The 27,552-nt window shown below is 35.0% G+C and overlaps 1 protein-coding gene across 8 annotated transcripts in view; it reads right to left on the bottom strand.

Annotated features, from left to right (window-relative positions):
- The window catches only part of UBR2 (ubiquitin protein ligase E3 component n-recognin 2), a 157,516-nt gene that overhangs the window by 62,206 nt on the left and 67,758 nt on the right, over positions 1–27,552 (bottom strand). For 7 of the 8 annotated variants that reach the window (XR_012478543.1, XM_074236964.1, XM_074236970.1 and 4 more), the window contains 11 exons: positions 22,805–22,912; positions 22,266–22,354; positions 20,727–20,825; positions 16,930–17,093; positions 16,359–16,458; positions 15,255–15,383; positions 12,082–12,265; positions 3,044–3,105; positions 2,744–2,854; positions 1,145–1,210; positions 434–556 (listed from right to left, as the gene is read on the bottom strand). Coding sequence is in view for 7 of the 8 variants with exons in the window: in XM_074236964.1 (XP_074093065.1) it covers positions 434–556; positions 1,145–1,210; positions 2,744–2,854; positions 3,044–3,105; positions 12,082–12,265; positions 15,255–15,383; positions 16,359–16,458; positions 16,930–17,093; positions 20,727–20,825; positions 22,266–22,354; positions 22,805–22,912 (1,235 nt within the window). In the remaining variant the exon portion in view is untranslated. Of the gene's footprint in view, positions 1–433; positions 557–1,144; positions 1,211–2,743; positions 2,855–3,043; positions 3,106–12,081; positions 12,266–15,254; positions 15,384–16,358; positions 16,459–16,929; positions 17,094–20,726; positions 20,826–20,895; positions 20,995–22,265; positions 22,355–22,804; positions 22,913–27,552 lie in introns of all 8 variants that reach the window. The other variant, XM_074236965.1, reaches the window with a different exon arrangement.

Below are 27,552 nucleotides of genomic sequence, written 5' to 3'. Positions count from 1 at the left end.
CACCGACCCTGAAGTCAGGAGGACCTGAGTTCAAATCCAGCCTCAGACACTTATAATTACCTAGCTATGTGACCTTGGGTAAGTCACTCTACCTTGCAAAAAAAAAAAGAACGTGTTCAATAAATACTTGTTAAATATTACCATTCTGCCCTATGTAATGTTGGGGGGGGGGGGTTGGGAGGGTAGAGGGGGTTTTGGGGAGGGTAGAGGCAAGAGAATTTGCAATGTAACATATCAATCTGTTCAATAAAAAGTCATTAAAATGGACTTTTTATTTTATTTACCATTTAACCATGTAAAAATCAAATTTCACATTCTGATAATGTAGGATGAGATTAAGGGATTTAAAATTACATTTCTCATCTTTACTGATCTTGTTAAAGGTTGCTAAAAATGTATCAGTGATAGATATTTGAAAAACTATACATCTTACCTTATTGACATTCTCAGAGCTGAATCTTTTCCCATAATTAGGAGTACTGAAAATATGAGGAAGTTCAAACCGACTGAGCATTATCATCAGGAAATGGTTTGGATCCATCATAGAAACACCTGTCTGTTAAAAACAAAGGTTGGAATAAAAGAGAAAAAGTTTAAAGTTAAGATTTGGGCACTCCTCAATAACAAGTATTAACTGATTTTCAGAGTGCCTGGACATTTTCGGGAAGCTATGTAGTCCTGACCCTTTATGGTGTTTTCTTACCAGCTGAAAATCATATTGTGGGTAAACAAGTTAGAATACACTTACTTAAATGGACAACTTTAAAAATGCATGGCAATTCCACATCAGCAAGTAACTAAAAGTAGCAAGTTCACAAAGACATAATACCAAAATTTTCAATTTTTTCTTTGAGGAAAAATTTTTGACTATTGCTATTTCCAAGTATCTCTCCAGCTTTCTTTAATCACTTCTTTGTAAGTTCTGAAGTCATCCTTTTTATATAATTTTGACCAAATAAGTTATTTCTTTTTGAAATTCTCTTTTCTGGAGACATTTTCTCCTTTAATAGTATTATTACTTCTTACTGTCATGCTATTACCCTTATTCTCTTACCTAAGATTGAAAAAAAAACTTTTCCTTAATGCTGTGATAAAACCTATAAAAAACATCTCTGTGTTAAACTGAATATCTTAGTTTCATTACCTGAAGCATTACTATATCCTTGTCAAACATCTCACGTCTGCATTTCACATTATGGTAGTAATAAATCTGTTAAAAAATTAAAAAAATACACACATCAATTTTCCTCAATAATTTGTTTTTTTATTTGTACAAAACTATTCTAAATTTAAATGACAGCCTTTCTGATCAACCCATCATGTATGTATAACTATAGAACAAGGAAAGTAAAAAATGGGAAACTTCCCCAACTTCTTTTGCACTATTACTATTTTCTTCTAGAAGTTTCTTCTCAGTTCTGGAGTTTTATGCAACCAACACAACGCCATTCACAAACAGGAACATCTAGGTTCTTAAAAGTCATACAGAATCATGTAGAAATCATTGCTAGTCCTGAAATTCCCTTGATGTGAACCCCTGACTTCAGATATCAACTCTTTGTGTACCCCTGGGCAAATCATTCCACCTCTCTGGTTCTCAGTTTCTTCATATTTAAAATTAATATCTGAAAAATCAATGACACTTTCAACTCTAAACCTAAAACTCTTTGAGTGAATCCTTTTTAAACGGACAGTTTGATTCCTCAATTTATCTATGAAGGGTTAAGAGATCTAGAGAAAGGACTCAAGTGTTCTGAGAAAGTGGAAGAACATGGAGAAGTTTCACATAGTGAGAGAAGGTATGAAAGGAACATGACCTAAAACACTGGAGGAATAGCCATGGCACAGTACAAAAGGCTCAAAAGACTTTATACCATTTAGAATAAATCCTTTATTTTACAGGTTAGGAAATGGCATAGAAAAGGGAAGTGACTTTTCTAAGCTCATACTTGATAATGAATATAGGGGGTGATCAATTATTTTCATTTCAAATTCATTACCCTTTTCATATACATCATGCCAACTCTAGGGTCAATTTCACTGATGATGGACATGATTAAATAGTATTTCTAAGGTTGCCAGCAAAACAAGGCTCCTAGATCCATCCCTGTTAATCATAATTCTCCTAATTCTACTTGCCCTGTTGCCGAAAATAAAGCTAATAGCTATAAAAAAATCCCAAACTGAATCTAAACAAGGTTAAGTTTGTAATAATACTTTAGTTAATTAATAAACTTTTCAGCTCCATTTGATAATGAAATCTAGATTATTACTTTTGTTTTCTATTTTTGACATTGTTTCTTATACATATACCAATAATATGAAAACTTTGGTTTCTATGATTAAATTTGTGTATTTTATTTTTCTATTGTAGTTTTTAAATCAATGATTGAGTGCCATTAAAACTATGGTACCTAGTAATAGTTAACATGTATATAGAACAATTATGTCTAGAAAGTCCTTTACAAATATTATTTTATTTTAAACAATAATACTTTGTTATTTGTTGCAAATGTTAAATACCTTATCCCTATTTTACAGCTAAGTGTCTTGCCCAGGGTCACATAATCAGTGTCTGATGATGAATTTTTCAACTCAAGTCTTCTTGACTTCAGGTTTAACACTATCCACTATGCTCTTATTTCTATCCACAGCACTCTTGCTCCAGCTGCTGTATTGTCTGTGCCTTGAAGAGAGGCTAGGAAATGAGAGAAAACTTACCCTGCAAATTTAAGATACTAACCTGATTAACAAGAGAGAATCCATTTCTTCTCCACATTCCTGCATGCACTTGGGCACATAGCACAAGGCAACGAAGAGGATGTTCTATCAGCATGGGTGGACTGAGTTCACTCTGCAAATAAAAAAATGTCACGTAAAATCTTAGCTAGTATAGTGAATTAACAGGAACAAATGGACAGAAGACTTTGGACTAAGTACATTTTTAGAAATTTACTTTTAAAAATTAAGGATAATTGGGGCTCAAAGATAATACGAATGCTACAGAAATAAAAATTTGCTTTTAAATTTCAGTACCACTTACCAGAGGAAGTAGCTCTGGAAATTTATATGCCACTTCACTTTTGCTTAGCAATACATGTAAACCTGAATGGGAACACAAAACAAAAAAGTTTTTCTGAAGGAATTATATAAACAATCATCCTTTTTTAATTCTCCCATTTAACTTTTTTATCCCTTCATATATGAATGAATATACTGTACAACAAATGAACTTACAATAAAGCAAGTGATCTGACATGATGACTGTATGGATGCAGTCCATTTCCATCATAAATCACATGGAGTAGTATCTCAAGATTCTAGTTCTGGGAAAGCAGAGCTAGACTAGACTGGGAAGAATGAAGGACTTATATATAAGAGAATATGACTTCAAATCCTGACCTTTCTGGGCCTTAGTTTCCTTATCTATAAAATAAGGGTGTTGGACTCAATGCTCTTTAAAGTCACTTCTAGCTCTAAATACAAATCCATTATTAGTCAGTCAAAGAATATTTATTAAATCCTTCACTCTTCCAGGAACTAGAGGTACAAAGACAAACAAAGAGAGCCTTTTTTTAAGCTGACATTTGACTCAGAGAGATAACCAATTATATATATATATATATATATGGACATGGATATATTTAAGGTATTGGGCACTAGCAGCTGGAGAAGGGATAGACATATGTAAAATAAAATGGGGATGAGGAATGATGGCTTCTCTAGTTTTCTTTCAGACTTAGCTCAAATTTGAGCTTCCACAAGAGTCCTCTCTGGCCTGTTTCTCTGCTCCTTCTCTTCCCAACTAGTCCCTCTCCTCTGAGATTATCTTCTATTTCCTCTGTTTTCATTCTCTCCCTTAGTAGCCTGTATCTTTCTTGAAAGCAAGGGACCCTATGTTTTTTTGTCTTTTATTTTTTTAATTTAATATTTATTCTCATTTTGTATAATGTTTTTAATACATTAATAAAATATTCTTGTTTAAGAGTAAATGAAATACCCCTCCCTCCATAAATATAGACTCGCTTGAGTGATAAAGGGGAGAGAAAAAAAAATTAAAATAAAAGGATAGAGCACCAGCCCTGGAGCCATGAGCACCCGAGCCCACATCCACACCCAGCCGTGTGACATGCAAGACACCTGAACCCCACTGCTCTGCAAAAACCAAAAAGGAAAAAAAAAAGACCCAAAATAAAATAAAATAGTAATAAATAATAGTAGGGGTGGCTGGGTGGCGGACAGAGCACTGGCCCTTGAGCCAGGAGGATCCGGGTCCAAATCCAGCCTCACACACCCAACAATCACCCTGCTATGTGGCCCCAGGCAGGCCACCCAGCCCCATTTGCCCTGCACCCCCCCAAAATAATAATAAAAAATATGCTTGAGTCTTTGTTCCAACACCAACAACTGTGTCGCGGGTGGAACATATTCTTTATGATAAGGCCATCACAAAAGTTACTTCCATATTTTTCCACCATTGCCATTGCTGATCGCAACTCCCTCCTTTTGTATTTCTCCACTACCAAGTACTATATTTTCTCTCTCCTTTCACTTTGACTCTGCTGTAGGGTAGCTGAGTGGCACAGCAGACAGATCACCAGCTCTGGGGTCGAGGCCCCATACCACCCTTTAGACCCAGCATCCACCCGGCCCTATGGTCCCGGACAGACCTTCCAATCCCAGCCCCTTGCAAGAAGTAAAAAAAAAGAAAATGTCTTATATCTGACCACTCTCCCCCCATGGTCCATCCTCTCCTCCATCACTAACATCACCCCCCTTCCCCCTGTTCCCCCCTCTCCTTCTTACTCCAGATGCCTATACCCCATTGAGTATATATGCTGTTTCCTCTCCTAGCCACCTCTGATGAGAGTGAAGATTCCCTCATTCCCCCCTGCCTTCCCCCTTCCACATCATTGCAATAGCTCATTATGTAATAAAGAAAAATCTTATTATATGAAATATCTTGGTCTATTCCCCCTCTCCTTTTTCTTTCTACCATTACATTTCCCTTTTTTCTATTGACTCCATTTTTACACCATATTTTATCTTCAAATTCAGCTTTCTCCTGTGCTTCAACTATAAAAGCTCCCTCTACCTGCTCTATTAACTGAGAAGGTTCATATGAGTATTATCAGTGTCATTTTTCTATGTAGGAATACATGCAGTTCATCATCAAGTCCCTCATATTTTCTCCCTCTCCTCCAATCTCCATGCTTCACCTGAGTCCTGTATCTGAAGATCAAACCTTCTGTTCAGCTCTGGACATTCCAACAGGAACATCAGAAATTCCCCTGGTTCATTGAAAGTCCATCTTTTTCCCTGGAAGAGGACATTCAGTTTTGCTGGGTAGTTCATTCTTGGCTGCATTCTAAGCTCTTGCCTTCCAGTATATTATATTCCAAGCCCTGAGCTTCCAATGTAGTTGCTGCTAAGTCCTGTGTGATCCTGACTGCAGTTCCACGATATTTGAACTGTGTCCTTCTGGCTGCTTGTAATATTTTCCCTTTGACTTGGGAGTTCTGGAATTTGGCTATAATATTCCTAAGGGTTGTTTTTTTGGGATCTCTTTCTCGGGGGGGCATCGGTGGATTCTCTCCATTTCTATTTTGCCCTCTGCTTCTAGGATATCAGGGCAATTTTCCTGTAGTAATTCTTTGAAAAAGATGTCAAGGCTCTTTTCCTGATCATGACTTTCAGGTATTCCAATAATTTTTAAATTATCTTTCCTAAGCCTGTTTTCCATATCAGTTGTTTTTTTTTCAGTGTTTCACATTTTCTTCTAATTTTTCATTTTTTTTTGGTTTTGAAGTACTGAGTCCTGGTTTCTCGTAAATTCATCAATCTCCCTGAGTTCTACACTTTGTCTGAAGGATTTGTTCTCTTCAGAGAGTTTTCTTATCTTTTTTCCCATCTGGCCAATTTTACTTTTTAAAGCATTCTTCTCCTCAATAACTTTTTGAATTGTTTTATCCATTTGACCTAAGCTGGTTTTAAACATGCTAGATTTTCTTCAGCATTTTTTTGGATTTCCTTGACTAGGCTGCTGACTTCATTTTCATGTTTTTCCTCCATCTCTCTCATTTCTTTTCCCAGTTTTTCTTCTAACTCCCTCATTTGATTTTCAAAGTCTTTTTTGAGCTCTGTCATAGCCATCATAGCCTGAGCCCAATTTCTGTTTTTCTTGGAGTCTTTAGATACAGGAGCTTGTGCTTCCTCATCTTCAGACTGAGTATTTTGATACTTCTTGGGCTCATAATAATGCTAAATATTTCTCAATGGTGTTCCTCGTTTCTCTGCTTGCTCATTTTCCCAGCCTGAGCCTGGTTTTGGGGTGCTTCCTGAACTTTTGGGACACTCCCACAAGGGTCTCAGTGTGTGAGGCTCTGTCCTCCCTCCTGGTCTGTGAATGACCATGTGTGCCCCCCTCTGCCACGGGGCTGAGGTGTGTGTGTGGGTCCCTACTGTTCTATGGGAGGGCCTAGATCAGGATCTGAATGTGGTCAGAGCCCCAGCCTCCTATTGCAGAGGCAGAGGATAGAGCCCCGAAGTCTTCACTACCCTCCCTCAGCTCAATGGGCTCATGCCCTGGGGGGTCCTGCTTACTGGCTCCGCCTGCTTCTGTTTCCTGGATCTGGACTGCCTTGGCCATGCTGCTCGCTGTGTGCCCTGAGGGTCAGAGGTCCCCCCAGCTGTTCCCCCAATTTGTGCCCAGTGCTCCCCAGGACATAGCTCAGGAAACTCCCCGGCTGCTGTGAGCCACAGCTCCTAGCACCCTGGGGCTGCCTCCCAGAGGCTGAAGTTCTTTCGCTCTGGAGGGCCATCCCTCTGGTAGGCTGCCCCTCCAGCCCCAGGGAGCAGAGCCTTTCTGCTCTTTTCCAGGTTACCTTGAGTAGGAGAACTCCCTCTGTGGGTTCTGTCTCTCAAAAATTTAGTTAGAGTCCTTAGCTTATAAGTTTTATGAGAGAGCGCCTAAGACACATCAGTTCTTTGGGACCCTATTTTTATTGACTTTCTTTGTATTCTCATCACTTATTGCAGTGCCTAGCCTTTTTTAAAAAATTTTTCTTTAATTGTTTGGTTTTTTTTTTTTAGACACTGCTTCCCCAAGGCCACATAGCTAGGTAATTATTAAGTGTCTGAGGTCGGATTTGAACTCAGGTACTCCTGACTCCAGGGCCAGTGCTCTATCCACTGTGCCACCTAGCCACCCCCTGCCTGTTTGTTTTTTAAGATTTTATTTATTTTGAGTTTTACAATTTCCCCCCAATCTTACTTCACTCCCCCCCCCCCAGAAAGCAATCTGTCAGTCTTTACATTGTTTCCATGGTATACACTGTTCCAAACTGAGTGTGATCAGAGAGAGAAATCAAATCCTTAAGGAAGAAACATAAAGTATAAGAGATAAGAAGATCAGACAATAAGATACCAGGTTTTTTTCCTTCTATATTAAAAATTGAACTTTGTTCAAACTCCATGGCTCTTTATCTGGATACAGATGGTATTCTCCATTGCAGACAGCCCAAAATTGTCCCTGATCGTTGCACTGTTGGAATGAGCAAGTTCATCAAAGTTGATCATCACTCCCATGTTGCTGTTAGGGTGTACAATGTTTTTCTGGTTCTGCTCATCTCACTCAGCATCAGTTTATACAAATCCCTCCAGCCTTCCCTGAATTCCCATTCCTCTGGTTTTCTAATAAAACAATAGTGTTCCATGATATACATATACCACAGTTTGCTAAGCCATTCCCCAAATGAAGGACATTTACTTAATTTCCAATTTTTTGAGACCATAAATCAGGGCTGCTATGAATATTTTAGTACAAGTGTTGTTTTTACCCTTTTTCATCATCTCTTCAGGGTATAGACCCAGTAGTGGTATTGCTGGATCAAAGGGTATACACATTTTTGTTGCCCTTTGGGCATAGTTCACATGGAAATTCTTAATAAAAACTTGCTGACTGATTGACTAGTGGAAATGTACTTGTAATATATTTTTAATATAGAAGGGGAAATGTACACTCACAACACTGCAAAAACAAATCAAGCATTTATAATGAAGTAACACAACCATTATGTGCCAGGCCCCTTAACAGGTTTATGGCTTAAAGTGGGTCATGTAACTGAAGCAAACTTTACTCTAAAGAGTAAAATTTAGCAAATTATTAAGCACCACTGCATAACATGTTAAGAGCTGAGACAGAAAGACAAAGATACAATCTTCTACATTCAGAGAACTTAAGTCTAAATGACAAGAGATAAATCGAACACAAATTAGAATATGGTACCAGAGTATAAGTTGTTATGAGATCCCTTCCAAATGAAGAGATACAATGTCATCGGATTGCTTATCTCTTTGAAGTACTGGTGTTGGCCCTGAGGCTCAGGATTTCAACAATTTTGACCTCAGAATTAAGTTTCTTTAACTCCAGAATCATAATGTCCACAACCTCTGACTATAAGAGGACTTAAGTTTTTTTTTAAACTCTATATTCCACTTTGGTCACTCAATCAATTTATATTGTTTTCTTTTCTTATTCAAAGCCAAGTCTATCACTTCTTTTAAGACCGGGGCTTAGACACTTGTCTTCCAAAGAACCTTCATCAATTCCACTCCCTGGAGAAGACTTCCTTACTCTATTATCTTTCTTCTCTTACATGTCCTTTAAATATACTTGACTATCACATGGTTTCTTTATAGTCCAAATTGTTTTCTAGTTGTTTCATGCCTGTATCCTTAGAAACTGGACTATGGTATCACTGATATAAGGCACTACAAAGTGAGTTACTGCAGGATGACCTAAACTCCCATTCTAGCTGGATCATCTGTTTTACAGATATGAAAAGAATCTGGTCACAATATCAGTCACCCCATATCTCCAGAGCCTGAAACTTTATGCTCTCAATGATTAATAAGTTCAGGGAACTAGTTATTCCTCTAGAACCTTAAGTTGTATGTTCAATCAATAGATTTTCAATAAAGTCTTTTTTTTTTTTGACAAGGCAATAGGGTTAAGTGACTTGCCCTAGGTCAAACAGCTAAGTCATTATTAAGTGTCTGAGGCTGGATTTGAAATCAGGTCCTCCTGACTCCAGGGGTGGTACTTTATCCACTGAGCCATCTAGTTGCCCCCTCAATAAAGCCTTCTAAGTGAATTTTGGGGCAGTAAGTAAATAGCCTTGGAGTAAAAAAAGAGAGAAGATTCCAAAACTCCTTTCCTGAGCAAAGAAATTATATGCATTGTTATTATCTTCATTTTATAGATAAAGAAACTGAGGTTGAGAGGACAAATGACTTGCTCAGGGTCACACAGCTTGTAAGTATCTGAAACAGAATTTGAATTCACTCTTCCTGATGAGGTCTAACACTATCTTCTATGTCACCTAACTTCCTCAGTGCAATAGGTCTTTTAAAAACCATCATCTGCACAAACTCTGAAATGGTATATGTGATACTTGGAAATTTTTTATACTTATGGTTCTATCAGATTTTTTTTTGGTACCCTTAGTGAAATTTTAAGCTATTGAAACCTATAGGATAACCTTTATTATTATTACTAGTAGCACTAGTAGTGATAATATTAACAATAACAATAGTAACATTTATATAGTGCTTTAACTTTTGCTAAGTGCCTTACAAATATTTTTTATTCTCACTACCACCCTGAGAGGCAGGTGCTATAGTTAAGAAACTGAGGCTGAGAGATTTAATTCGTGATTTAATTCATTCCCGCACAATATGAAACACAATATGAAGTCAATTCTCCCAATTCCAAATCCAGCTATCAATCTACTGCACCACCTAGCTGCCTATGTGTGTACACACATATGTGTAATATGTTTATGAATATAGACATATGTGAATGTTAATATAAACACAAACCCTCTTGAATATATATCCATAGGCTTAAATTATACACACACACACACACACACACACACACACACAACATACTAAAATTCCCTTAAATTATTTTGTGAAAATTATTTCAGAATCAGAGTTATCCTAACTTCTAGGGATGAACAGAATAGGTATAGTTCCCCAGTGCAACATAATATGAACAAATCTCCAATATCTGTTTATACAATGTCTGGTACATTAGCAAGATAATATAATGATCCTCAGAACATATGAAAATTTTATTGCGTAGTGTACTGTACTGAATTCTTTTTCACAAACTGAGGAGACTTCAGTACGTTTTAGGGAAGAGTGTTTCATCAATGTTGGAATTCCTTTCACCAATGAAGATTACAAACTTATTTGCAATTTATGGTCTTAAGACAGCATGGAGCACTCAAATATTATGTAACTTCTCATTGCCATGCAGCTTTTTTTTTAGAAAGATTTTATTTATCTTGTGTTTTGCAGTTTTCCCCCTAATCTTGCTTCCTTCCTCCCATCCCACACAGAAAGTAGTCTGTTAGTCTTTACATTACTTCCATGGTATACATTGATCTAAGTTGAATGTAATGAGAGAGAAATTATATCCTTAAGGAAGAAAAATAAAGTATAAGAGATAGCAAAATTATATAATAAGATAATTTTTTTCCCCTAAATTAAAGGGAATACCTTTAAATTTAGGAAAAAAACTGATATTTTACTGTCTGATCTTGCTATCCTTGTCCTGGAAGAGGGCAGCTTAAGCCCAATAGCTCTGCCAAAATGGCTCCATGTTGAAGGGGAAAGCTGTAGTTTATAGATTTCTGACCCTAGCAAGTAGATAGCTTCAATCTATATCCTACCTATTTGGGATCACTAGATTTCACTTAAGCCCTCATCATCTCAACCCTACTGAACTATTACAAGGGCCTTCTTACAATGAGACAGGTCTCTCTACCTCAATTCTTCCCCCCCCCTCCAGTTCATCCTCCAAAACAACTGTGAAAGTGATTTTCCTTAAGTGCAGATTTGGCCCTGTCACTTCCCTATTCAATAAACTTTAACGGTTCCTTATAATTTGCTTCTAGGATTAAATCTGAAATCCTGTTTAGTTTTTAAAGCCCTTTACCACAATCTAGGTCCAATTTATGTCTCCAGCTTCCTTTAAGCATAACCTTTCCACATTCTATGATCTAAGCAAACTGAATTTCTGTTTCTTATGTGTAGAATTCTGTTTTTCTCCTACCTGAACTAATTTCTTTTTAGTTTTTTGCAAGGCAAATGGGGTTAAGTGACTTGCCCAAGGCTACACAGCTAGGTAATTATTAAGTGTCTGAGACCGAATTTGAACCCAGGTACTCCTGACGCCAGGGCTGGTGCTTTATCCACTACGCCACCTAGCCGCCCCCGAACTAATTTCTGAATGTCCATCTCTTCAAAGACATTGAATTTTTTATCTTTACATTTCTTCTGTAAATATTCATACCTAAACTTACACATGCATACCTGTTATCTACTCCAATAAAATGTAAGTTTTTTGACAGCAATGATTGCTTAAGGCTTTGCACCGGTATCTCCAATTCAAAGTCCTTGACACAGTTACAGTAGGCACTTATAAATTATTCTTTTCAGTTATTTGAGGCATATGAACTTTTTTTTTTTACAAGGCAATGGGGTTAAGTGGCTTGTTGCCAAGGTCACACAGCTAGGTAATTATTAAGTGTCTGAGGCCAGATTTGAACTCAAGTACTCCTGACTCCAGGGCTGATGCTCTATCCACTATGCTACCTAGCTGCCCTGATATGAACTTTTTAAAAAATTTAAAAAACAAATCTTCCCTAAACACTCTTGTCAGCAGCAATAAGGCCTAAAATATAATTAGATACTTAAAAAAGCAGCAGGTATGAAGAAGCAAATATTTATGCAATTTCTATTTATTAGCTGTTGCTTTGTGATACAATCTCTATACTAGATGTTCTAGAATTACAAAGAAAAAACTACCTGGAAAGCATAGCATAAGAAATTATTATAATGTAAAGACAAAAAAGTCATCAATAAAACATCCTTAAAAGTAATTTTTCTTTAAAAGATCTGAATATACAAATAAATTTAGGTTGCTCTACAGTCTAGGCTCATTTTCATTCTATAACAGACGGTATCCTAAGTTAAGAAAAAGAAAACTGAATGTCTGATTTTATTTACCTGCAAGTAAGCGAGAGACTGGAAGATGAATGCTAACTTTTTCTTGGGAGACACAGTATCTGATGGTCTCAACCACGTGCCCGCAGAGGCTTAGTGTGATGGGCTGCTCCCCGTCAGTGAAGCCACCATGGCACTGCATCAGTACTGCCAGGCATTTCTTGTATGCCTCGATCAGCACCTTTTCCTGGGAAGGAGGATTGAATGTGCACTATTCAGTAAAGGCTCAACTCCCAAGACAATCAACACATATCTCCAAGACTAAAAATATCAATTATTTTGTGGTCATAAAATCAAAGATCTCATTAGGCATAACATTCTGAAAAATTACTTAAAAGAGGTAGCTTGACTGAGGCATCAGGGAATCACATAGCATTAGCACAGTAGTGTTCTGAGTCTCTATAGTCTCTTCTATCACCTCCTATAAGTTTACTATAAAATTACTAATCCTTAGGCCTAGGGGAAAAAAAGGGTATGATTCTGGGCACTCTGAAGTATTCATCTGCCCAGACAGATCTCCCAGCTACTAATCTGCCCCAAACTTGTGGGACCATAGGCAAATCATTTAACGTCTCAGTGCCCCGGATAATCCTAACACTCTTAGTCCAGAGAGTTTGGCAACTCTCAGTTGCAAATCCTTTTAAGTAGAGGGAATTTCCTCATTATGATTTCCAATAAAGAGAGGTCCAGTTTAAAGATAAAACAATTGTTATCTAATTATGCATTAACCTGGAAAACTGATTTCTACTTAAGAGCAAAATAGGATCCTCAGACAGAATAAGATGTAAGACTTGGGCATGGGGGCAGCTGAGAAGGCAAGCCTTGGGCATTAGATATTAGGCAGTAGATACTAGAGACAAGTGGTATTCATACCAAAGAAAACGCTATTTCAATTTTATTTTCTGGCCCTGGAGAATCAATAACAACAATAAAATCAAATAACAAATACCATTTGAGCACCTACCACATATCTAGTCTTACTCTAGGTACTCTAAAATATATGAAAAATATTCTTTCATTGAATTTATAGACTAGTCAGAAAAACAATGGAAGAGAAGAATAAAAAGTACTAAGTGGTGTGACAGACTATAAATGCTAAAGATTGGGGCATGGAGGGTTATTCAGAAGAAAAGTATGTCAGAATTCAGGGAAGACTTCAGGGAAAAAGTGGGGTTTGAGTTGAGACTTGAAGGAGAGGTAGGTTATCAATATACAGAGAAGAGTAAAGTATTACAGATTAAGAAGTAGCATAAACAAAGTCATGGGGATAAGAATAAGTATGTATAGAACTGTAAGAATGGGCTCTAAATAATGTAAGATGATTCATTATAATGAAAGTTGAATAGCCAGGATCACAGATTTAGAACTGGAAGAAATCTAAAAGATCATTTATCTAAGACAACTACCTTATTTTATAGATAAGAACTAAGAGGGTTAAAGGATTGGTCCAAAGACATATAGGTTCACCAAAATGTGAACCTGGGGTTTTCTGACTCAAATCCAATTAAAAAAAAAATTTTTTTAATTAAACTTGAAACATCAGAAAAATATCTCATTTCCATATACAGAGAATACGAAGAGGACTTTATTTGCAACTATGACTGTTCATTTCATTACCATTTGCATTTTTTAAAAAAGCACTTAATTCCACATTGCTACTTTCAAAACTGTTGTGCTTGTCCATGTTTCCTTCTGAATTCTTTGTGTTCTTTTCTGTGCATTATTTAAAAATGTTTCAATGGACCTATTTTTTTTTTAAACATTATGATTCTTAGGCTCAGTCTCCCATCCCTCCTCTCCTAATTAAACCTAGACTTTATGGGAGATGTAGAGTGGAGCCAGATTATGATAGGCTTTGAACTAATGTGGGAGCTCTTGGCCTTATGAATGTACATTAACAAATATATGTATGTATGAATGTATATATGTGCGTGTATATATATATATATATGTATATATACATATATATATAAATGCATGTATGCATGTATGTATGTATATATGTTTGTATAAATGGATGGATTAGGTCTTTGGCTTGAAAGAACCCAAATGACTTAAATTGAATTTCAGTTTCAAACAAAGAAAAACGCATATTCTAGAGATCAAGAATTATGTCTTCAATTGATTTTAAATATCATCATAGTACCTGCCAGAAGGTATATTTAAAACAGCAAAGTAGTTCAAGGATACTGTGGGGAAGAGCCTATGGTCTCCATATAATTTCAAGTCTAAATTTCATAAAACTGGACAAAGAATTCTACAGGAGCATACAATTATAAATGTCACACCTTTGGAGTGTCACAGGCCTATGGTGTAGTATTACTTCTGGTACATGTACATGTACATTATTTAAAAATGTTTCTGTGGCCCTATTTTTTTTTTAAACATTATGATTCTTAGGCCTAGTCTCCCATCCCTCCTCTCCTAATTAAACCTAGACTTTATGGGAGATGCAGAGTGGAGCCAGATTATGATAGGCTTTGAACTAATGTGGGAGCTCTTGGCCTTATGAATGTACATTAACAAATATATGTATGTATGAATGTGTGTGTGTGTGTGTGTGTGTGTGTGTGTGTGTGTGTATATATATAGTTTGTTTGTTTGTTTTTTTTGGTAAGGCAATGGGGTTAAGTGGCCACACAGCTAGGTAATTATTAAGTGTCTGAGGCCGGATTTGAACTCAGGTACTGCTAACTCCAGGGCCGGTGTTTATCCACTGAGCCACCTAGCGCCCTAGGCCAATCTACTCTCAAAAGTCTATTGTTCAGAAATTATATGCAATGGTGAATTAGTGACTTTTTTAAATGAAAATTAGCATTGTAACATTTAAAATACAGTTAAAATTATAGTTTCTAAGGCAAACAGTATAAATCAAATAGCAAAATGTGTAACTAAGTTTTTCTTCATTAGGCATAATGCTCTCAACTGCCAGGAAATCATTCTCAGAAGACAGAAAGTTATTTAAAGTTAGAAAACTCCTGAAAAGAAGTGAAAGTAGTTTTTGACCTAGTCTTTAAAACTCACAGATACAAATGTTCAAACAATAAAAAAAATTTTGATTTATAAACTTCTGTTTGAGATAAAATGAATCTTTTATCTTGAAAACAAGATCCATTAAAGCTCCTTGATCTTGTGTATAAGTTGAGACATAAATAAGCAGAGAAAAAGAAACCTACATCCAAGGCACACCAGTCCTGCATCATGGAAATGACATGTGTTAATTTCATTTGTAGGGTAAAAGCTGCTTCCCACTCTGGTTCCATTTCAATATGCTGTCCTACTTGGCGAGTAATTGGATCCATTCCCTAGAAGTAAACAAATATGAATTGGAAGTCAAAATACATCATAAACTTAATATAATTCTATTGAAATGTAATTGTCCTATATGGTAAAGACTGTACTTCATAAAAAGAAATCTTTAAAATCTTTTTTTAACTCAATGATTTTATGTAAAACTTGATGCAAGATTTTTAAAAATAAAGGAAATAGTCATTGAATAAATCTGTACATCCCACTTATTCTCAGAGCACAATATCTTTCATAGTATCTCTCCCCTTTGAAACTAAGGCATTTTTCCAGGCTGAGAGAAAACTGATAATAGAAAAAAAAGCTAAATTCTCTCCTTCAGAATAAACACAAAAAATTAAATTTATAGAATTTATAGGTCTAACCACCACAGAATCAGCAGAGCTAAAAAATGGAAAAGTCAAATTGCAAAATATCTGTAGTGTATTAAAGATAAAACTTTAAAAACGTTTTCTTTCTTTAAAAAAGTTAATGCAAAATCAAAATGGCTCATATACCTAACTTTATGTATAGCAGGTCACTTGTCTTTTTATAATTAAAACTAGTTAAAATATAACAGCTGGAGATTCAGCCTCTCATTTGGGACTTTTTCAGAAAAGGAATATAAAGAGAAAATATAATTTCACTGCAGTATACAAGCATCTATCAAGCAAATAATCAGTATGGTGAAAATGTAATATTATGGTTTGCAAGTAAAGTGTATTGCAACAAAAGTAATGAAGGAAATGAACAACTGAAAGTATAAACAATAAAAAGACTTCTGTGACACTAGAAGTTTCCAAATAAAGTCTTTTCACTTAATATCTTGATAATACTTTTTCATTAAATAGATTCAAACCGTAATCCTTAATTTCCCATATGTACATTTACCTCCAAGTTAAGAAGTATTTTGAATGTGATGGAATATATTTTAGCAATAAAACTACAAAAACAAAATCATTCTTGACATTTTTTAAATATGTTGGTTCACATACCTGCATGCATTTTAGCAGTTCTAAGAAAGCATCAAAGCCCTCTAGGAACTTGTGTCTCAGGTCATCTGACCAGTCAGTGGGTTTGCTAATCAATACATATCTAAACAAAACAAAAAAAATTATGAAAAATGTAGGTGTTTTTAACATTTAAATTCTTAAAAAAAATCAGTTTACTTTTTCCCAAGCGACAAATATTTATTTTTCCTTTATAAGAAATATGTAGTCAAGCAAAACAAATGTTCACATCAAAAAATGTACATCCCATTTCACACCTTGAGACCATCACTTCTCTGTCAGAAGGTGGGCAGCATGTTTTATAACTTCTCTGGAATTGTAGCTAGTAATGCATTGATCTTATGAACATTTAAGTCTTAATTGGTTTAAGAATTAAACAACTGGGGCAGCTAGGTGGTGCAGTGCCCTGGAGTCAGGAGTACCTGAGTTTAAATCCAGCCTCAGATTTAATAATAATTACCTAGCTGTGTAGCCTTGGGCAAGCCACTTAACCCCATTGCCCTGCAAAAAACCTAAAAAAAAAAAAAATAATAAACAGAATTAAACAACTGCTTACTTGAGGTCTAAAATAAGGCTCTGAACCCTCCTGAATTTGAAGGCTTGTAAGGCTGTGTATCGTTCAAACTGAAACCTGCCCTGGATATCTCGATGTTTTAAATGATCCATAAAAGTCTTGATGATGGTAGTCATAAGATTTTCTTCTGTAATTAGCATTCGAGCCTAAACAAAAGCATATTAGAATATTTTGTAATTAAGACTCATTCACTAAGTAGATAAAACATGAATTATAAGATTTCATAAACAGTACATATTTTTTAGTTGGGCCCATTTTTCTTTACCCCCATCTTTCTTCTACAGGCATGAAAATAATAGATATTTCCTTATATTTCTTAATCACTGTTAATTATGTTGCTTTCCTACTGTTTTATGAGGACACAAACTATTCAGGGAGGTCAAAGTATTACAGAGGTTCTTATTTTTCAATCAAAATATACAATAGTCTGTTCAATGGCAGAACTAAGCTACATATTTGTTTGGATTAATATGTGTGTATGAAATATGAAATTTTAGATAAGAAATATATATAATAAGAAATCTATGCCATAGGAGTTTTGTAAGAAGTGTCAGATCTTATTTCATGCATTCTCCTTAGATTTCCCAACTATAACAGAATGTAACCTTTAGATATTTCCAAAAACCCCATGTTGCTTTCCTGTTTCAATGGACTGTCCTTTAAATCTTGTCCTTCCAAACCACTGAGTATACCTGATACCTGATAATCCCCCAGGATCTGAGTCAGTACTAGAAAGGACTTAGGTACTACCTAAATTAGACTGTTCACATATTGTTTACAAAACCAAGAGGAAGTAACTAGCTATGTCAGATTGACCACACTCTTGTGATGATTATAAATTCAGTAATTTACATGGAAAAGACACAATAGAGCCCAAGGAATTAAGAAAAAAGATGACAAGAAGGTTAGATGTTAACAGAAACCTCAAAATTGTTAATAAATGTCAGTGGAACAAAATGTGAGTATCTTGTTTTAGAAAAGATGATTAAAGATTTTTGAGGGTCATAATTTTTTCGTATTCTGGTACTAAAATACAGAAGCACTGTGGCATAGTGAAAAGCATTCTGAATCTAGAATACTGAACTTGGAGTTGAGGAACCTGAATTCATATCCCAAGTTCTGCCACTTACATCTTGTATAAGTTTGGGCAAGTCACTTAACTTCTAAGGTTCTCAAGTTTCTTTATCTGTAAAATGAGAAAACTGACTTTGACTGGATACCAAATTCAATAATTAGCAGGGTAGATATTTTTTACTATTCTACTCAAAACAAAAAGAGCAATCCACTAGTTTGGCCCAAGGAAAATTCCAAAGCCCAAATCTGATTTAACCTGTTATAGTTATGGTGGCAAAGTTAAAATCGGAAAGATCAAAAAGGGTTTCCTATTGTCTCCTCCACTTATTAAAAGTCTGATAATTTATAACTTCCTAATCCCTAAAAGCAAAATAGTTTCTTCAAAGTGCTATACTATATGAATTGGATTTTAATGAAATGGATATTCAGAGATAATTATATAGTTCCAATTCACTATGATAATATTTATCTATGGGACTCTATTTTATTTGCAATATATGTCTTCTCTTCACTTTGTTTCAGAATATCAATCTGTTACTTACCTTAAACATTTTTCATTCTATGTAATTCTCAGCCTCATTTAGAGATGCCAGACTCCCACCACACACACCTAACTTAGTATGTTCAAAATAACAATGCAAATCCTCTAACACTCTGGAAAAATTCATAAGATAAGAATAAGTCTCAGTGCTCATCAACTCCTCTTGAGTTGCACTGCATGTGGTGTAGACAGGAAATACATTTGGTCAAATAAATTGGAATACAGACTAATTGTAAGATCTAATCAAATTATTTAAAAACATAATCTCTTTGGACTATACGATTATTATCTGAGAATGAAACTGGTTCTTAACCCAGCTTTCAAGAATTGCTACCTATTATTGCATGGATACCAAGAATTTTTCCCAAGGATAGGGTGAGGTTCAAAAATATTTATTTACCACTATCAATATCAAAAGGAAGAGATTATGTTCATGGATATGACCAAGTTGGAGAAGGGTGGGAGAAAGACTTTAGCATTTTATAAGAAATCAACATAAGCATCATAAAATTAGAGAAGCAGGAGTAACCAGAAATATAACATGGAGAGAAAAAAACAAATCAAGCAAAGAGTATTTGGGAATAGCGGTCATCACAGTTAGGTTGAACAAGAAATCAGCCAAAACTAGTGCTGAAAGCCAGTCTGGCACCCTTATAAATAAACAAATACTCAAGATGTTGATTTTTAATGGAATATTTTGTTATAATCAGACTTAGGGACATAAAAAAAATCAATGATACTTTGGAGTAAAATCTAAATGATTTTTTAAAATTTGGGACCTTGAATAAAGTGTGTTTTTGTTTTAATTAGACAAAGAGAAAGTTAAAGGATAACCTCATGCTTAGTCATTCTTATTTTTAAAAATGATACTATTGGGGCAGCTAGGTGACGCAGTGGATAAAGCACCGGCCTTAAGAGTCAGGAGTACCTGGGTTCAGATCCGGGCTCAGACACTTAATAATTACCTAGCTGTGTGGCCTTGGGCAAGCCACTTAACCCCATTTGCCTTGCAAAAACCTAAAAAACAAACAAACAAAAAATGATACTATTGGCAGAAGAAAATGATGTCTCAGTTCTCTTCCCAGTCATGGGGATATATTCTGAATTATCCAGACTCAGGCTTAGGCATATGTGACCATGAAATAATTTTTAAACTGGCCTGTAAGGGAATATGGCTCAGTGTCTGTGGCATACAACAATTTACATGAGGCAAGTATCAAAGAAAGTTTTCCTTTCCCTTAAAGCGCTAATAACCAAACAATGTTGTGGTCTAGAAATTTTTATTCTTATTAACAAGACTATATTAAAGATTCTCTGCAAATGAAGTTTTAGAAGAAGTAGCTCATGTTATGCAAACAGGTGAGTACTGGATTGTTAAAATTAAAAAAAGCCATCTCAACAATCAATCAACAAGCATTTCTACAATGCCCACTTGGTGCTAGGCACTGAAATGCAAACACAAAAAGAAATATAATCTCTTTTCTTAAGGAGCTTGCATTACAAAAAAAAGACTGCAGTTTAGCATCTCATTTGCCCGGGAGTATCAGAAAATGATTTTTCCAAATAGCTAACTGTGTCTAGCATAAAGCCTCTGACAGAGATAGAAAATATTTTATGTATTTTTTTCTAGATAACTGAAGGTTATTTACGGCTTCACTTTTGATGAAAATTTTTCAAAAAGGTATTACATAATTCTATGGCTTATTAACCAGGTTACTGAACATAACTTAATCTTATATCTTTGGTGACTAGAAGTCACTCTAATAAATTACTGAACTGGGAAGTAAAACACCTGCTAGGTCTGATAATTTTGTTGCCTCCTCCCTCACTCACATATCTCAGCATTATCAGCTTCAAGCAGCTACTCTACCTTTGGCTGTCTGACTACAAGAAATACAAGAAGGTTAATTTTACATAAAATTCTAAGTGGTTGTAATCTGAGAGTACAAATAAAATTCACATATTTTGTGACACTATTTTTACATCTAAGAAGCTTTTTCTCATAATGCTATGTTCCAAGTGATTGAGATTATACTGTCAGGCTTTCAAAATAGGTGAAAGATTATTGTATTTGGGTATATAAAAATCTCAGTAGTCTTAAATTTAAGGCTTTAGTGCCACTAACAGAAAATAGGAAAATTCTTCTTAGTCTTTCAGTACTTACAAGTGAAGGAACTGTGAATATCTGTACCGAGAGGTCTGCGATTGAAAACTCTCTGTCGTGGTCATCTGTCACATAATCACTCTGCAAACGCTCATAGTTCTATTAAGAAGGCAAAAAAAGGCAAGGAGTGCCAACTATCAGTTAAGAAGAAAAGGCAAGCACTACTCACCAGAGTAGGTGCAGTGAAGAACTGGACAGATAGAGCAGTCACCGACACTGCTCGCTCGTGATCATCCTCCATAAAATCTCTCTGCAACTGCTGGTAATTCTAAACAACAAGGGGGAAATTCACCTCTAATCCACATGGACCAAATTTTTAATAGTTATAATGAATAGTTTGTACTGAGGAAATTCAAAGAGATAATACTGGGATAAAAAAGGAGTCTTCCTCTCCCCTAAAATCATTCAAAAAAATCTCTGAGGAGTAACTCTAGTTTTATGGTTGTTACTATACTTCTGTGAAGGCAGATAGTAACAGCTTAGTATTGACAATAAGATACAACTAGTTCTTGAAATATTATCTTATAATTAAAAAAGGTAAATATCAGCAATATATAGTTCCTGATGATACCATTTCTTGGTCTTACTTCATTGTGACATACTTAAAGAGCAGACAATTCAATTTTGGGGCTCCCAGAAAGAGGAGAGAGAATACATCACACTCAAAACTTTTAAAGCAGATAGTTTATATGCGTGCACACACACACACACACACACACACACACACACACACACAGAACTAAGACTATCTTCTATACTAAAAATCCACAGAAAGGGTAGCACTTTAATTTTACAATGATGATAGTATTAAATTCTCTTTCTTCATTGTTCCATTCTAAGCACATTCAGAACTAAACATGGTATTTGTATAAATACTAAGTCAAAGATTACTAATCTGAGGTTAGTCCAAGAACTTATTTTTAAAATATTTTGATAGACTTCAATAAAATTTATTCCCATAGTAATCCTGTGTTTTATTTTACAGCATTTAAAAAGAGCCCATAAGTTTCATCATACAATGCACAAAAATATCAAAGAGGGGACTCCTCTTTCCTGCAGCCCTATTAATATTGCAATTAATAAAAGATAAGAAACAGGAGTGGCTAGGTGGTGCAGTGGATAGAGCAACAGCCCTGGAGTCAAGAGTACCTGAGTTCAAATCCAGCCTCAGATACTTAATAATTACCTAGCTGGGTGGCCTTGGGCAAGCCACTTAACCCCATTTGCCTTGCAAAAACAAAACAAAAAACAACCTAAAAAAAAGATAATGTCCAAATTGTGTAATGGACTACATCAGGAGGTGAGAGTAAGTTACTCTTCAATGGTGGTCTTCAAGAGCAGTTGACTAACTGCTTATCCAGCTATGTTAGATGTATTATATTTAGTGATCTAGTAATAGTTGTTAAGGTCCTTTCCAGTTCTGAAATTTTGTGATTCTGCTTATCAGCTATTAAATTGCCAGTTCAATGTATTATTGGCCTGAATTAGTTCATTATTTATGCTTATTTTGGAAGTTTTCAAAGTTGAAAAACTACTTACTTTGGCAAAGTGAATGGCAAATAGTTTCTTATATTTCAAATCCATAAGTAAACTGCTCATGAACAACTGATGATAGACACTCCTGGCTCCTATTAGGGAAAAGATTAGAAGTACATAAGGAAAGCAAGAAAGAAAGTTATTTCTAAGGAATTTTAAAACATCACAGAGGTTAAAGCTTTAGCTCTTCTTCAGGAACAGTACATTTCTGCTTCATTAGCAAATAATGAAATTTATTTTACTTTTAGAGTGATATATTAAAAATAAAGAATTTCATTATACCTAATTTTTTTGCCACAAATTCAACAGAGCAAAACTGAAAATGAATTTGAATTTGCACCCTATTTTTTGGTATTAAAATGAGACTAAATTGTCTGCCTAAAAAAAATTTCTTTGGGTAAAAGGATAAACAGGAAACCACTAAGGTTCATATAACAGTTATTTGAAACATAAAAAAACCATTAAATACATGATAAAATGAACTTTTCAAAAAAGAATCTATTTTGAATATATTCCCTCTCCGACTTTAAAAAAAGATTCACCTTTCCATAATTTTGAATCACATAGCATCAATTTATCCACAAGAGAAGAGTTTTCACCATCTGGTCCTTCCTGTAAACCAACTTGACATAATATTCGACGAAGCCCATCTGAAAAAGACATGAAAAGAGGTAAAACAACTTACTTCAGACATCAAAATATTTCATTACAAATATCAAGTTAAATCAAGTCATCCTACACGTTTTTAAAACTCAGATATCTGTAAAAAAAAATGAAAAGCACCAGCATTTTATAAATGTATTCACAAAATGACAAACTCACAAAGTGATATATAACTATTAAAATTTGTACCTTTAAAAGGGAAGGAAAAAATGGAATAAGTGATCATGAGTCAAAAAAATTTCATTAAGAAAATAATTGAGCTGTCAATTACCAAAGAAAGCTGTGTAGTAGGAGAAAGAACACAAGATACAGAATAAAAAGATTTGGGGATTTTAATACAAGGTTTGAGATTTACTACTCTCATGATTCTAAACAAAGCATTGAACACTTCTGTATTCCTTAGGCAGCAAAATTATTTTAATAATGATAATTACACTGCTTTTTATAACAGGGTAGTAGAAAAGATATTGTTTTATAAAGCACTCAGCAGTGTGTATTTATAAAATATATATGTATATATGATATGTATAGGTGTATGCTCCTATATTTTAATTTTTCTTTGAACAAATTTTTTTTAGGTTTGCTTTTTTTTTTTTTTGCAAGGCAATGGGGTTAAGTGGCTTGCCAAGGACACACAGCTAGGTAATTATTAAGTGTCAAAGGCCAAATTTGAACTCAGGTACTCCTGACTCCAGGGCCGGTGCTCTATCCACTGCACCACCTAGCTGCCCCACTTTGAATAAAAATTTTTTTTAGGTTTTTTGAAAGGCAAATGGGGTTAAGTGGCTTGCTCAAGGATACACAGCTAGGTAATTATTAAGTGTCTGAGGCTGGATTTGAACTCAGGTACTCCTGACTCCGGGGCCGGTGCTCTATCCACTGCACCACCTAGCTGCCCCTTCTCTGAATAAATTTAATACTAACAACTAGTTGACTGCTACTAATAGTTAAAAATAAAACTTGAAATAATCTTAAGTGCCAGTTACATCAGGATTAAAACTTTAGTAAATATCTAGGTAATGAATATGGAAATATGTTAAGTATGAATGTACATATATAATCTATATCAGATTACTTGCTGTGGGGGGGAGGGAAGAGAGAAAGGCAGGAAAATGTGGAACTCAAAATCTTACTAAAAATCAATGTTGAAAACATTCTAATTACATGTAATTAGAAAAATATATTTATGTTTTAAAAATATAAGTAACAGATGGAGAATCAAAGGGCTTAGGTTCAAATCCTGTCTGCCACTTACTATCTCTGTGACCTTGGACAAGTACTTCACCTCTCTGGGCTTCAGGTTCCACATCTGTAAAATAGGGGGCTAAGAGGGTGGACTCAGTGACTGCTAAAGATTTTTCCACTTCCAAATCAATGATCTACAATCCTATTTTATAATTAATATTTATTTGTAAATGTTATTTATATTTCCATATTACTTTATAGTCCAACTTCAGTTAGCAAAACAATACAAAGTAGGCCTGTAAGCACAACAGAAAACAAAACATTTCTGTCAATCTATGAATATAAACTTTTAAAATGTAATTCATGATATAACAAATGTTAAAAAGCTTCTGATCTGTGATAAAATTACCAAAATTACCAAAACTTTCTATTTCAATGTGAATATAAAAATAAGCACTAAAATAAAAAATTAACAAAACAAACCAAGGGTTTCCAAATTATGGCCTCCCCAAATAAAGGAGCCTCACCCTAATAATCAATATAGTGGACAATTTATAATCAATGCTATGAATCACCTTCCAATATTAAGATCATTAGGAAAATAAGAGGTGTTTTGCTTTGTTTTGTTTTTATAAGCCATGTGTGATGTACACACCTGTAATGCATTATTAGGTAGGCTAATGCTGGTGGATTGCTTGAGCTCAGGAGTTATGAACTATAGTATGCTAAGCTGATGTGGTATCTTCACTAAGTCCAATATGAACCCTGAAGAGTAAAAAGCCATCAGGCTACCTAAGAAGGACAAATCAGACTTATTTAGAAATGGAGAGGGGCTGCTAGGTGGTACAGTGGATAGAGCACCGGCCCCGGAGTCAGGAGTAACTGGGTTCAAATCCGGTCTCAGACACTTAATAATTACCTAGCTGTGTGGCCTCGGGCAAGCCACTTAACCCCATTTGCCTTGCAAAAACCTAAAAAGAAAAAAAAAATGGAGGAGGTCAAAACTCCTGTGCCAATCCAGCCTGGGAAAGATAGGAGGATCTAAACTCTAAAAAAGGGATAAACATTTCCCTAAAATTTCAAATAATAATGAAATTAATAAATTAGCAAGTTCTGACACAAAGTACTCTCATGAGAAATTTTTCTTTTGAGGGAAAATGGAATGAACAGAAATCAAAATATCAACATCTTAATTTATTACCCATCAAAGAAAAAAATTTTAATGAGGGGATAATACAGTCTATGAAATTCATTGGCAATTTAATAGTAAATAAGATCCACTAAGTTTTCAGAATCTCACACTTCCATAAGGGACAAGATAGTGTGAAAATATACTGAAAATTCAATAGCAAAAATATTCCTTGTATTTAACAAAAACACTTGAAAGTTCTCAAAGTCACAACTCTGTTTTAATATTGTTTCAACCTTCCCCCCTCCAAAAAATGTTTTCAAAACTTTATGGCACTATATAAAAGCAATCATCATTATTCCTCACCACCAACATTCTTTTCATCTGATAGTATTACACTGTAATGGGACATTTAGGTAGAGCAGTGGATAGAGCGCTGTGCCTGGAGTTCAAATCCAGCCTCAGACATTTACTAGCTGCATGATGGTGAGGGAGTCACTTAACCCCATTTACCTTAATTCTTTATCTGTAAAATGGTCTGGAGAAGGACATGGCAAACCATTTCAGTAACTTTGTCAAGAAAACCCCAAATGAGGCTTAAAAAAATCAGAACTGACTGAAAAGAATGAATAACAAAAACAAAACAACAGTAAAACTGGAATGGGCATAGTACCATATATAATAGAGGAAAATAATGTTAACTCATTCAAGAAGATATGTTGCTTATGGATGGCTGCAGGTTCCTAGTCACATGGTACTTAAAATTCACAAACATCTATTTTGAAAGAATAAATAAAATGATTATTTACTGTTGTGCTCAGTTGTTGATATTTATAATATATATCTTTAGAAATCTTGGGCATGCAATATTAAGCATGAAAACATTATACTATACTGAATAACTCTCTGGAAAAAAATACTTTGAAACATTTTAAGAGGCACATATGGCAAGCTATGAATGTCCATAGTTATATAAAAGGGATCAAACTTATGCCTCAAAAGAACAATGGCTGGGGTGACTAGGTGGCGCAGTGAATCCCCTTAACCCCATTGCCTTGAAAAAAATCTAAAAAAAAATCAAACAAAAAAAAGAACAATGGCATTAACAATTCAACACAAAACATTGCTCTTAATGTTTTATTGATCTACTAGGATAGAAAATGAAGGAAGAATTAAACAATCAAAACATGACACAGAAATTAAGAAGCAGTATAGCACTTTTGTATTTTTTTAGGTTGGTTTTTTTTTTGCAAGGCAATGGGGTTAAGTTGCTTGCCCGAGGCCACACAGCTAGGGAATTATTAAGTGTCTGAGGCCAGATTTGAACTCAAATACTCCTGACTCCAAGGCCAGTGCTCTATCCACTGTGCCACCTAGCCACCCCTAAGCACTTTTGTATTAAACATACTTTCTTCAATAATGAACAGCTGGAGGTAATATAAAACTGGCAAGATCATTCTTGAATACTAGAGAAGGACACAACGAAACTGATGCATAAGAATTGAAATGAATTTCCAACATAACAAGAAAACACAGTCATGGTGATCATGGAGTATCTTCTGTTTCCTTCACTGTGAATAAACTCTCAGTGTCTTCTGAGGGATTAAATTCATTCAGCCAAATGGTCAGCCTTTTTCATATTTGTGTTTCTAGTGAAAATTACCTCCCAATGTGCCAGTTATCATGCTTGAAGATTTGGAAATAAACAGTAGATAAAATGGAACATTGCAGTCTTCAGGGACATTGGAGAGACAAGTATTTTCTGTTTCTTCAACATACTAAAGCTTCTGACCTCCCCTTTTCCTTAAGGGGACAACAGGGATCATGGCTCCTGACATAAAAGTTTTGCAGCAATATTTCAAAAGCCCTTCTCTTAAATAAAGTATGTGGGGTATCAAGGACTTAAACCTGCTCTTTCCTTCCCTGACAGGAATAATGCTAACTTTTTGAGCTTTGATGGACACAGGATAAAAGAGAACCATGAATTCTCTAATTACATTTATAAATTGCCCTTACACAAACTCTCAAACTAGATGGAGAAAAAGCAAAACAAGATGTGTTTTAGCAATATTATTAAAATATACATCAGTCAGGATTTTAATAATGAAGATATAAAGGAAAAAATTTGGGTAGCAAAATAACAAAAAACTCAAGTCTAAACATGACTCAACACAACAATAAAAAGTCTAACTATGACCTAACTAAATATAAATTATCCTGAGTATATCTGGATACACATGCAAATCAGTGAGAGGTGATGGGGTATCAAATTGAATTTTTTAAAAATCCCTTCACTTACTGTTTTTTTCCCCA

Source organism: Macrotis lagotis, chromosome 5 (genome assembly GCF_037893015.1).
Source record: "Macrotis lagotis isolate mMagLag1 chromosome 5, bilby.v1.9.chrom.fasta, whole genome shotgun sequence".
Lineage (NCBI taxonomy): Eukaryota > Metazoa > Chordata > Mammalia > Peramelemorphia > Peramelidae > Macrotis > Macrotis lagotis.
Note: the sequence above shows the minus strand (reverse complement) of the source record. Positions and strands in the feature narration are given on the sequence as shown.